The 12,113-nt window shown below is 38.2% G+C and overlaps 2 protein-coding genes across 3 annotated transcripts; one reads left to right on the top strand and one right to left on the bottom strand.

Moving 5' to 3' along the window:
* The first annotated feature begins 5,278 nt into the window (after window positions 1-5,278).
* Window positions 5,279-9,347, top strand: LOC103979408 (2-oxoisovalerate dehydrogenase subunit alpha 2, mitochondrial). The gene is made up of 9 exons (XM_009395546.3): window positions 5,279-5,614; window positions 7,379-7,516; window positions 7,662-7,844; window positions 7,940-8,097; window positions 8,170-8,269; window positions 8,358-8,469; window positions 8,548-8,687; window positions 8,761-8,946; window positions 9,041-9,347. Exons 1-9 carry the CDS (start codon window positions 5,402-5,404, stop codon window positions 9,206-9,208), a joined length of 1,398 nt encoding a protein of 465 aa, XP_009393821.2. The 5' UTR covers window positions 5,279-5,401; the 3' UTR covers window positions 9,209-9,347.
* Window positions 9,348-10,526: 1,179 nt separating this feature from the next.
* LOC135584321 (transcription factor MYB54-like) lies at window positions 10,527-11,801 on the bottom strand. 2 transcript variants are annotated; one of them, XM_065141619.1, is made up of 2 exons: window positions 11,466-11,801; window positions 10,527-11,386 (listed from the first exon to the last, which is right to left on the bottom strand). In XM_065141619.1, exons 1-2 carry the CDS (start codon window positions 11,611-11,613, stop codon window positions 10,755-10,757), a joined length of 780 nt encoding a protein of 259 aa, XP_064997691.1. In that variant the 5' UTR covers window positions 11,614-11,801; the 3' UTR covers window positions 10,527-10,754. The 2 variants fall into 2 exon arrangements, with proteins under 2 accessions (XP_064997691.1, XP_064997690.1); XM_065141618.1 differs by having other exon boundaries at window positions 10,529-11,386; window positions 11,457-11,799.
* Between the last annotated feature and the right edge of the window lie 312 nt (window positions 11,802-12,113).

Here is a 12,113-nt window from a genome sequence, read left to right as displayed (position 1 = left end):
TCTTTATTTTATGTTCTTTCACTGCGCATGTGATGTCGTTCCTAAATTTTCCCACACATGATGCCAGGTGGTCGACACCTTAGTACTAAGTGACCAACACTCTTAGTATTATGTGACTAGCACCTCAATGTCATGTCCACAACATTTTTGCTATGTGTAGCTAACATGAAATGTCTTAGTGACGTTACCAACCACATTGCACTTGTCACGTGTTCCCCAAATTCAATATAACACAATTCTACCTAAGCTAGGGAATACAAGAAATCATCGCTAACATTAATGCATGACTACATATATAATGGTCCTAAGCCATATAATAAAAGGCCCCTTTGGGTGCATTCCAAAACACATAAAAAAAAAGTTCTCACTCAATTAGTGAATTCAACTTTGTTACTCTTGGTGTTTTGCTAATTCTTCAACTCCTAAGCTAACTTAAGCATGGGAGAGGCTTTGTCCTAGATACTATTGGCATAGATTTGTAAGATTCGACATCTTCTAAGTTTGGTTATTCTTGACACTAATAAGAGAGAAATGTAGAATAAGATCCTAATTGGCTCGAGTTAGTATCCAATTCGGATAATCAGATTTCTACAATAAATAAAAAATATTTATCATGATTGTGAGTTTAGATACTAAATCTTTATATTTTGATGTTGAATTAATACTTTTACAATGTTCTTTCCTTGTTGTATATGTTTTACAATGGGCAAGTGATAGAAAAAAGCGATCTTTAAACCTTAATTATTAAAATGAACCAATTAATTTAGTTGGTTTTTTATTATTGAATGATATATCATACTTTCTTCTATTTTCATCATGAACTTAGATTCAACTTACATGTGAAGCATAATCTAATTTATATTACATGTTGGATATATAGTTTAATGTATTAATAATCTAAATTAAGATCATGTCTTTTATATAACTAAAGCTTTTATGTTGAATGATATTTGTTTTGGAAAGATATTATTGATGTCTTGGTCAGTCCAATGTGATTCCAGTCTGTGTGTATAGGGATATCCGAGATACCTTTAAGATGGAAACATCGAGCTCCCGAAGTGTCACCTGCATGAAGACTGGAGAAAAGTTTTCTAACTCAATCCCTTCGATGTCTAGTTTAGTAACCCGAGGTAGGTGAGTGTAATGATCAATTATCAAAAAGTGATCCTTTATAACTATGTTAAAAGTGAACTTTTATACCTAGTAGTGAAGGGATAGAATATTCTGTGAAATATTCTTCGAGGAGGTAATCTTTAATAGTCTTTAACAACCTAAATTTGGCCTTTTATTCACATAGGCAATAAGGGTACAGATAACCTATATTAGCTTGCTTTGGAACCGTGTCCATATGGGTGCACTGATGAGGAGTAGCCTATCTCTTTCTTTTAGCTTGGATGTCATGCAAAGGACACTATCAAATGGTGATTAGTCAACGATAGGAGAGCAAGGGTGCCCAACTAATATACCTTAAGCATACCTTAAAAAGTGGGTTGGGAAACCGATCCTCCCCACCTCAAGCAACGAGGGGATCAGGGTGCCCAACCTACCCACCTTGGGTGGATGGGGGAGCGATGCCTAACCTCTCCACATTGGGTGAAGGGAGAGGTTAGCTCTTGACTTGCCCACCTCGGAGGGGTGGTTGGCACCTGATTTCTCCACCTAGGGTAAAGGAGGAGGTCAATGTCCAACCTACCCACCTTAGGCAAAGAGAGGTCAATGCTCGACCTCTCTACCTTGGGCAAAGGAGATGTCGATACTCGGCCTACCCATATCAGGCGAAGAAGGGGTCAACACTTGACCTCTTTATTAGTCATAGATGTCTTACAAGTCAATCACGTGAGTGATGACAGATGTGACATGTTATATAATTTTTTTACTTATTATTATTGGTATTTTCTCACATTATATTATATGTTGCATATATTGGGATATCCATAGATCTATGCAATGAGAATTAAATCATATCGACACTCAATAGTCTTCGTAAGGTTAGCTACCACTCTCGATGATCGGCTGAGCTAGATTTAGAATCTCCAGACCTATAAGTCTGGTATCAAAGAATGAAGTACTCATATAGGACATCCTTAGTATCTCAAGTTTAAGGACCAGATATACTACTGAGACTGCATAATCGTTGTCTAATAATAAGGCATCATCAACCATCCAACATTATATAAGCGGATCAATCAGTGAACTCATTCTCTAATGAGTACATGTATTGTATCCCTAGTGTCCCCATACGAATAGATATGAGACCAGCTGTATTCATTATATAGATGAGTATACAGCACACCAGTCTATCCGGTTATCTCGATGTCCCTCTCTAGTAACCTATTACCGAAATTATTTAGGATCTGTGTTTAAAGGTGAATCGATCTCGTTATAGTGATCTCATCATGATCCGATTCCTATTGCAATCTATGAAAATCACAATATATTTGTGTATATATAATAATTAATATAAAGTGATAAAATATCAAAATATAATAAGCAAAAAGACTGTGTGTCAAGTCACACGTGTCATCACTCACGTGATTGGCTTGTAGGGCACTTATAACTAGCGCATCGGGCATATTTTACTTTTTGTCTCCTATTGTGCTCATGTAGATCAATTTTTTTTGACTCACACACCATAGGTACATTTTGCGTTGTGCCTCTCCTCATAGTAGACTTCTTCTCAAGTAGGTCAAGTTTTTTTTACTCACATGACTCGGGCATATTTTGTATTGTGTCTTCCGTCTTGACAAGTTTTTTCTCACGTGACTTGGGTTTTCCTAACTGATATGCCTCATGTAAATTTTGTCTTATGCTTGATAGGTTTCTTTATGCTTTCAAAGGTAGTCTCCGTATATTGGGCATCTTTACGCTTCTCGAGGTATCTCTTGAAGAGTTGGAGTTGCATCCACTTTCAAGGGAGGTGTGCTTCTTACCCTTCCTAATGTGCCATCATGTTGTAATTAATTTTGAGGTTAGGGTATTACATTCAGATCCAACCCAAAGGAACACTTGTCTTCAATGTGAGAGGTGAGAGGTCAATCTTCACCCTATAAGTTGCCCTTAGTCATAGGGGGGGGGGGGGGTTTGCTTGTAGGACTCATTATCTCATATGAGCCTATGTGATCCCCCTTAAAAACCTTTTCTTCTTAGCCTTGATCTTTCTCTCTGAGACAAGTCAATTCTTAATTCTCCCGTTCAAGACAGGTTGGTCTTTGGGTGTCTTAGCCTTCAAACACATCGGCACTTTAATACCTCAGCTTTCTAGCATATCGTTTTCAAAGTACTTATTCCACCTCCATATAAGTTATGGTGTCTTTTTTTTCTCACATAAGCTCCTCTTGATCTCACAACCACCAAATGGTCGAGGAGGTTGGCCCTCCATCATCGAATACCCATGGGTGGAGGAATTTTTGACCTCCCCTTTGTCGGGAGAGTTAATCCCCGTGAATTCAAAAATCCTTTATGATTTAGAGTTCATAAAAAGCATATATGATCGAGACTTAATAATAACTCCATAACTCATAGACTATTTATGGACTAGGTACTTTATTCCAATCGAGTTCGAGTTATAAGTCTCTTAACTATGTTACTATCCATATAGCCTAATGTTTAATTTTTTTTTGTTTATCTTTTAAGACTAAAGGTGAGACTTCGTTTTTCCCTCCACTAGTGATTGTATATTACCTCCAAATGGTGGAGGATATCATCCTCCCATATGAGGCCCAACTCATGACACTATTTAGTAGTATTCATCGGGAACTATGTTGATATTATCCTGACTCATAAACTCTTTGTCGCTTGCTTTTGATTGTGCAAGATAAAAAGTGACTATTACCTGACTACTCGGGAGGGCTTCAAGGTTAGTGGTACCCCTTCCAACAATAAGAGTTAGAAGGAGCGCTTTTTCTTAATAGGCATAGGTCAAAATTAGGGGTTCAATCTTGTTTGATACATACACTCTATAGATAATATATTTTCTTTCTTGTCAGACAAGAAGGTGGATCAAATATTTGGATATAGAGATATGCTCTTTTCTTTTGAGGTTGTTAAGAAGATGAAAGAGGATTAGCTACTCGATACAGGTTTCAACCCTACTCCTTGAGGTATGATTTGAACACCCCTCCCTCTTTTCTCTCTTCTTTCTATTTTTATTAAGAAATTATTGTATGTAGTTTCATGACTTTAATTTTCTACAAGTATGGATCTTTGAGCCTTATGGAGATGAAAAGCTGGCTCTTGTTCAGGCATAATAGTAGCATCTTTCATCCGCGAGCCGTCACCTAAGGTATGTCCAACCATCCTTCCATCACTAGTTAACCAAGAAAAAAGAAATTATGAGAAAGGTGGCCCTTCCTTGGTCGTCGAGGAGTTTGAGGTTGAGTGAATTCCTAAAAAGGAATTGAGTGAGGTTCCTCCTACCCCCGAGATACTAATGTTTTCAGAAGTTGTCGAGGTCCTCCTTGGAAAGAAGATGAGAGAAACAATGGTCAATGATTGACTTATGCATGAGCAAATCTTTTACCATTCATGATATAAAAAGTCAACCCATCAAATCAACTCCAAATACTTTATTATAATCGAGACGAGAGAATCTATAAAAAGAGTAAAAAAATATGAAGCAACTTTAGAAAAAATACGACTAACGATTTTTATCAATAAAAAAAATTTAACATAATATTGAGCGAGTCATACATATAAACATTTAAGTAGATTGAGACACCACAAAGTAAATTAAGAAAAACAAGATAATCTCATGTAAAAACTGAAAAAGTAAGAATTTTATGGATAAATTACATTTATAATCGATAAAATTAATTTTGTTAATAATTTTAATACTAACTAAACTGCACTTCTTATTATTAGTTCTGTGATCAACGGCAACGTTTTCCCGAGTCCAAGCTGACGTGTCCAACGCCACCGAGAAAGAGTTTCCGAGACGCAAGAAAAAAGGTACGGCGTGCAAATAAAGAAACTAACAATTACCAAAACCCACGTGCCGGATTCTTCCCCCCGCCAACATACGGCGGACGCACAGCCTTAACGTGCACTCTCTGTACGACACGTCTTCTCAAGACCCGAACCCTGCTCAATACGAAGCAGCCGATCCCCGTAAATGACCAAAACGCGGTAGGTCGAAACCTCGGGCCACGAGCACGCTGACGTGGTGATCGTATCGGCTGTGTGAATGACGACAACGGTCATGATGATCGTCCGTGGATCGCTGCGTCATCTGTAATCTTATGGTACGTATTGGTCCGGGAGAAAAGGAGACAAGCAAGCCCAGATAACGATGAGACAAACTCCTTCCTCCATCTCACCATCTCCTCCTCTCCTCTCCTCTCCCTCTCCCTCCCTATTTCTTCCCCCCTTCTTCTCCGAGGAGTTTATGTAACAGTGTGCGACAATGGCTGTCCGATTGATGAGATCACCAACGTTGGCGTGGAGGAAGATGGCTTCTCTGGCCGCCTTTGGTCGTAGCCTCTGCCCTACATCGCCTCTGTTCCCGGCGCCGGCTTGCGGCAACCACGGAAGTCTCCTTCGCCCGGTACGGCACCTTGGGTCGGGAGAAGCCGCTGGTGAAGGCGTGTTGCAGGTGGACAATCGCTGCAGTGATCAGGTTTAATCCTTTGCCTTATATGCGATTGTGCCGGATTTATCTTAGGGTTTATGTACCCAATCTTTCTTATGAAAGTGATATATTTGGTTTTTAGGTTTTAAGTTTAGTTGAATCCTTCTTTTTATTAGACATTTTGAGAGGGTGGTCAGGTAAGATTTTGACTTGAGGGTAGTGATGGGAAAATGTGCCAAAGCTGCCCCAACGCAGAGCCCGATGCATTCACGGAGGGAAGATGTTGATGTTGCTGGTGACGAGGATTTGGATTCCTGTGAGTGTCGGTGTCCCGATTATTAAATTCAAGGGTAAAGGATTTTATAGACGACATTAGAACTTCTGATGTAATTTTGACATTTCCCTCTCAAATGCCCAGTGGCTTGTACTATCTGCTTGTAGATTTGAACGTTCTCTGTATGGGAGAAACCTGTTAAATTGCAAGAGAATTCATTATGTCATGTTTACGGAAAAGGATCAACATGATAATCGGTACATGGTTCTCTTTAATTCGCTCACCGCGTAGAGACCATGTGATAGATGTGACTGATATTTAATGCTTTCTTGTATTAGTTTCAGCCGTATACCACAAGTTGCTTCTTACTTTTTTATCTTTTGCAAATTTGAGCATGAGGATCAAGAGATAAAAATGTTTGACCAGATCATGGCCTTACTTGGTAGATGAAAGGCATAGTATCAGATCTTTAACCATATGATTGCTCAATGGAATTGAATAGCAAAGTTCTAGTTAAAAGAATTCTTTGACAAGTTGGGAGAATACTCATAACTTTTCATATGGGCTCAGAAGTTCATGTATCATTTTTATTTTTTTTTGCTTAACTATTTTGTGGAAACATTTGGAGGACAGGATTCATGAATGACGCTAATGGACATGAAAACATATAATGGAATGCCAACAGTTTGTTTTTGATAGGTCTCTTGTTATGTGTGTCATGTTTTGACTTAGATTTATTGAGTAAGGAAGTGTTATATGCTTATTTAGACAGCATCATGAAGGATTATACTGTATGTAATTGAAAACTTGAGAAATCCTAGCAAATCTTCCTGGTTTGTGTACAAATATAAGGCTGAAATCCTAGATCTACTTTTCTTCATCTGCTAAGTTGATTAAATTTATTGCTGAGCAAACAATAGGGAGATATTTGAGGACTTTAAATTGGAGGAGACCTTACCAGATATGCTGTGTTAAATAGATTACTGTGCAAGATGATAGTAAGCAAGAGATGATGGTTTCTTTTGTTGAAAAATATTATGTTGGATGTGTGGCCAACTTGGAGTGATATATACCCACAAATTTTCAAGCTTAGGAATTGGGAGACTTGACAATTATTTTATCCAAAAGTAGAACTGTTCCTGATTTCACTATTGATCCTAGAAGACAGGAAAGCCAAGGAAAACGTGCCAAAGAGATAGAACGGGGCAAGGGAGGAACAGGATTTAGATAAGGGGACATAAATTTGTTGGTTGGAAAGGAGGTCCTTCTCATGTTACTGAGGTGAAAATAAAATAAATTACCAGTTATGTTTTTAGGTTCAGTGTTTTGGCTTTGACCACTGCTTAGTTTTTATACATTTCAGGAGTCCTTGGAATATTGAGATTACTACATGGTTTAGTAAATTATAGATCAAGGACTGTAGTTTCCAACTACATTACGAACAATTAGACTTACCTACTGCAGAAGTATAATGGTAGTCTTGTAGATTCTTAAGATTTCTGGCTGCATCTCAAGGATTTTCGTCATGGTAATGGCAGGTGCTGGATTTTCCTGGAGGAAAGGTTATGTTTGTCCCTGAAATGAGGTTCTTACCAGGGTCTCCAAATGAACGAATCAACTGCTACCGTGTTCTTGATGACAATGGGCAAACTATATCAGGCAGCAGATTCCAGGAGGTATTCGTTCTCCCCTCTTTGGTAGTGATTTGCAATTTTTTTAAAGCAGAACAAAGCAGAAATTTCAGAGCATTGTAAGAAGAAGAGTTCACAAAATTTTAGTGTGCTATTGATTGTTGCTAACAAATCCATTTTTTAACATCAGGTGAGCAAAGAAGTCGCCATCAAAATGTACAGTGACATGGTCACTCTTCAAGTTATGGATACTATCTTCTATGAAGCTCAGAGACAAGGAAGAATCTCCTTTTATCTTACCTCTAATGGGGAGGAAGCTATAAATGTTGCATCAGCTGCTGCTCTTACCATGGATGATATCGTCTTTCCTCAGGTACATAAACAGAATGAATGATCCTTTTTTTCTCTTGTTGCTGTTATCCGCTGATGACATAATCTAATCATTATGGATAACCATGCTTAATCTAGTACAGGGAGCCTGGTGTGCTCTTGTGGCGAGGTTTCACCTTGCAAGAATTTGCAAACCAATGCTTTGGCAACATGTTAGATTATGGTAAAGGACGACAGATGCCAATCCACTATGGGTCAAGCCGGCTCAATTACTTCACGGTCTCATCGCCTATAGCGTAAGGATCAACTTCCTCTTATAAGCCAGTATATAGATCAGATATTTTCTCCTCACATTCTGTACTTCACAGTACACAAATCCCTCATGCTGTTGGAGCTGCTTATTCCCTCAAGACGGACGGGAAGAATGCATGCACCATCACTTATTTCGGAGACGGTGGCACCAGCGAGGTACACAAGCAAGTTCACTACTGCTGCATCAGTAAAACTTCCACCACCATGCATGATTGATTTTTCTGATTGAGAAATGTTGTGGCAGGGAGATTTCCATGCTGCACTAAACTTTGCCGCGGTCATGGAGTCACCAGTCATCTTCTTTTGCCGTAACAATGGATGGGCAATAAGCACACCTACAGAAGAACAATTTCGAAGTATTGACGAATCCACGTAGTTCATTAGGATCTTCCCCCAAAACTAGATCTAATATTGCTGTGCTGTTGAAATGGTAGGTGACGGTGCTGTTGTCCGAGGTCAGGCTTATGGAATACACAGTATCCGTGTCGATGGCAATGATGCTCTTGCTGTGTACAGTGCAGTGCATGCTGCCCGCGAGATGGCCGTCCATGATTGCAGGCCTGTTTTGGTTGAGGTGGGGGTGTCAATCTTTACTGATAAAATCACTCTTCAAGATTGCTGAACTCAACACTGCTTCAAACGAACAGGCACTGACATATAGAGTGGGGCATCACTCTACATCAGATGACTCCACCAAGTATCGGTCGATCGATGAGATCGAGCACTGGAAGACTGCACGAGACCCTGTGTCGAGATTCAGGAAATGGGTTGAAGGAAATGGCTGGTGGAGTGAAGCTGCTGAAGTGGAACACAGAAGCAGTACCAGGAAGGAGGTATTGTAAACTGCAAATTGTAATGCTTGTGATACAGAACTCTCTCAGCATCCATTCCCTCTAATATCTCTGTGCATGGCATCCCATCTTGCAGCTATTGCGAGCTATTCAGGTTGCAGAGAGAGCCGAAAAACCTCCGTTGAGCGAGCTATTCACAGATGTGTATGATCAAGTTCCTGCGAACCTGCGGGAGCAAGAGAAATCACTCCGCGAAACCATCAAGAAACATCGGAACGACTATCCATCTGATGTGCCGGTCTAGTAGAACATCCAAAGGCCCATATCTGTAGTTCATTACAACTCTGTTGTTTCTGGGAACCATCAATAGATGTATTCCAAGAACAAAGGATAGAATAAATGTAAACAAGTTGAATAGCCAAACATTCATTATATTGTTTCTAGTTAAGTCTTATTAGATCCTCCTCTATCTTTACTCGTATGACTAATCGCAATTGTTGCTATATTAATTTTGAAAAAACACTTAATTATTTTATATTAAAATATTTTTTTTCATCTTTTCTGATAACGTGCAGTATTTTTACCTCAATTACACATTTCTTTTATGCAAATTATTTCTTAGCCGTTCAACGTTCCTATACATAAACTATAGCTGATCTTGTAATAGTATGATAAATTATTCCTTTAATAAACTCTCCAATTTAATTTTTTTTATTTTTTTAAATAATATCTTCATGGATAATATCTTTACATTACCTTATAATATTTTTACATTACCTTATAATATTTTTAATAATAATATAAAATACTATAATAGAGTAAAAAAAGACTATGTTGCACTGTTTTTTTAAATATTACTGAAAATATTATAACAAAGTGCAAAAATATTATTTATTATAAATAATATTTTTATCAAATTTATACCGTAACATAGTGTAAAAATATTATAACTAGATCGGTTCACCCCGTAGACCGACCAATTCATAGATAAATAAAGATAAGTATTAGACCAATTCATAATTATGCAAATTAATTCTTAGTCGTTCAACGTTCCTATACATATACTATAGTTGATCTTATAATAGTATGATAAAATCATTCCTTTAATATACTCTCCAATTTATTTTTTAAATTTTTATTAATAATATCTTCATGGATAATATTTTCATAATATAATATATTCTATGATCATCTAGATTCAAAAGGTTTTCATCAAAGGTAGATTTCCAAAAAAAAAAAAAAAACTTCTTTTTGAGTTTTTCTCAAAAAAAGCATCCTCAAATTTTCTAACACTATCCTTTTTTTTTACCTAATACTTGAAATACCCCTTTCCCCTTCCTTTTCATAGGGACCTATCCACAACATAAATCGATCTAGTTACAATATTTTTACACTACATTATAATGTTTTCAATAATAATATGAAATTACTATAATTATGTTACAATATTTTTTTCTAATATTGCTGAAAATACTATAACATAAGTGTAAAAATACGTAACGGAACCCATTCATAGAAAAATAAAAATAGATATTAGACAAAAAAAAAATGCCATTAGAGAATTATGAAAATGAAGGATACTTCCCGAACAAAACCCAAAAAAAATTTGGAATTCACCTTTTCTTCAACATTATATAATGTTTCTCCTTGTACTATAAAGAATTTTCACCAAATACTGAATTATCTAACTCCATAATTTATCCTGCACTTCTTCATGCATATCATACACTGATGTGCCATGGGTAAAAGAAGGAAGCTACATTGATGAGAACAAATGCACCTGAGAAACTATCACGTATATATCACATCTTCTCTCCTATCATATTTTACAGCTAATTGAGGTTTTGGATTCAAGGTGTTATTCCAACTCCCAAAAAGTCTATGAAGGGAACGTTCTTGCCCCTCTCATGCTGCTCATTATCATCCCCACGTCTGATTGCATGGCCTACACAACTATCATACTCGGAGGAGAATTCGGAGTTAGGAGCAGCAGCCCTCTTGTTGTGACCATCCTCGCATGCTCTGAGACTCCTGTAAGTTTGGTGACGATGGCGAATCGATTGATCATGGAGCTGTGAAGTCTCAAGAGTACAGCAACTACATCTAAAGCTGGAGTAGTTTCTTCTCTCTGAACCAAATCCTTGTGGTACCAAATGGATCCTTGATCCGAAGAAGGCTGATGCAGGAGTAGTTGTACCGTTCGTGCCATCTCCAACCTCAAAAGGTAGCTGCGAAGTAAAATCCTGATCGGTTCTCTTCCTCATGAGCTTTAATCTTTCTCTGTGCCGGCGAGCCATGATGACATGCCAGTGGTTCTTCACTGAGTTGTCTGTTCTTCCAGGGAAGAGCTGTGCGATCAGTGCCCACTTGTTTCCATGAACTTGTTGAGCTGCAAGCAGCATTTCTTCCTCTTCCGCTGTGAATGGGCTTTTGTTAATCCTCGGGTCAAGTTGGTTGAACCACCTCAGTCTGCAGCTCTTACCTGCAAAAGGATGAAAACAACACATGGCACACAGTTCTTCGAGAGCAAGAGAAGGTAAGAGAAAACACACCTGATCTACCTTGCAGCTTCTCAGCTATCGAGTTCCAGTTGTGAGGCCCAAACTGCTCTACAAGCTGCAGCAGCTTCGCATCTTCGCTTGGTTTCCAGTGCCCACGAGGGCATGCCTTCATGTCACCTGATCCAGTGGATGTTGCCGTCGATTCCATCACTGCTCCTACTAAAACTAGGGGATGGGAAGAGAGGAAGAGAAGTAAGAAATGAGGAGTTAGATTGGGTTAGGGTTTGGATGGCATGTCCTTTTTGTTAGTTGTACACGACAGAGAAGGAAGGGTGGCAGTGTTCTAGTTGCGTGTTAGGCCATTGCCCAACATCTCTCTCTATCAAATTGCACCTGTCCTAACTCCATTAATGGAGTCATATGTACACGTTCTTTCCTTTTAACTTCCTCGACAATCCTCTCTATCATACACATCTCTCCAAAGAAAAATCTTTCTTTGAGAGGTCTTGGGTTAACAACAGTGCAAGAAACAGATTCATCAAGTTCTTTATTTTGGTAGATCAAAGAACGTCATGGTCTCATCCACGTTATTGAAACAGGTGACTGGAATACCCACATAACTAATGTTGATTGCTACAAAGACAAAGGTAACTAATATATATACAAAGGTGCCATGAATTCCTTGTGCAAAAGTAGAGTAGGGTTTCA

Source organism: Musa acuminata, chromosome BXJ3-3 (assembly GCF_036884655.1).
Source record: "Musa acuminata AAA Group cultivar baxijiao chromosome BXJ3-3, Cavendish_Baxijiao_AAA, whole genome shotgun sequence".
In the NCBI taxonomy this organism is placed as follows: Eukaryota; Viridiplantae; Streptophyta; class Magnoliopsida; order Zingiberales; family Musaceae; genus Musa; species Musa acuminata.
The sequence above is the reverse complement of the archived record's forward strand: the minus strand, read 5'-3'. Positions and strand labels throughout refer to the sequence as shown.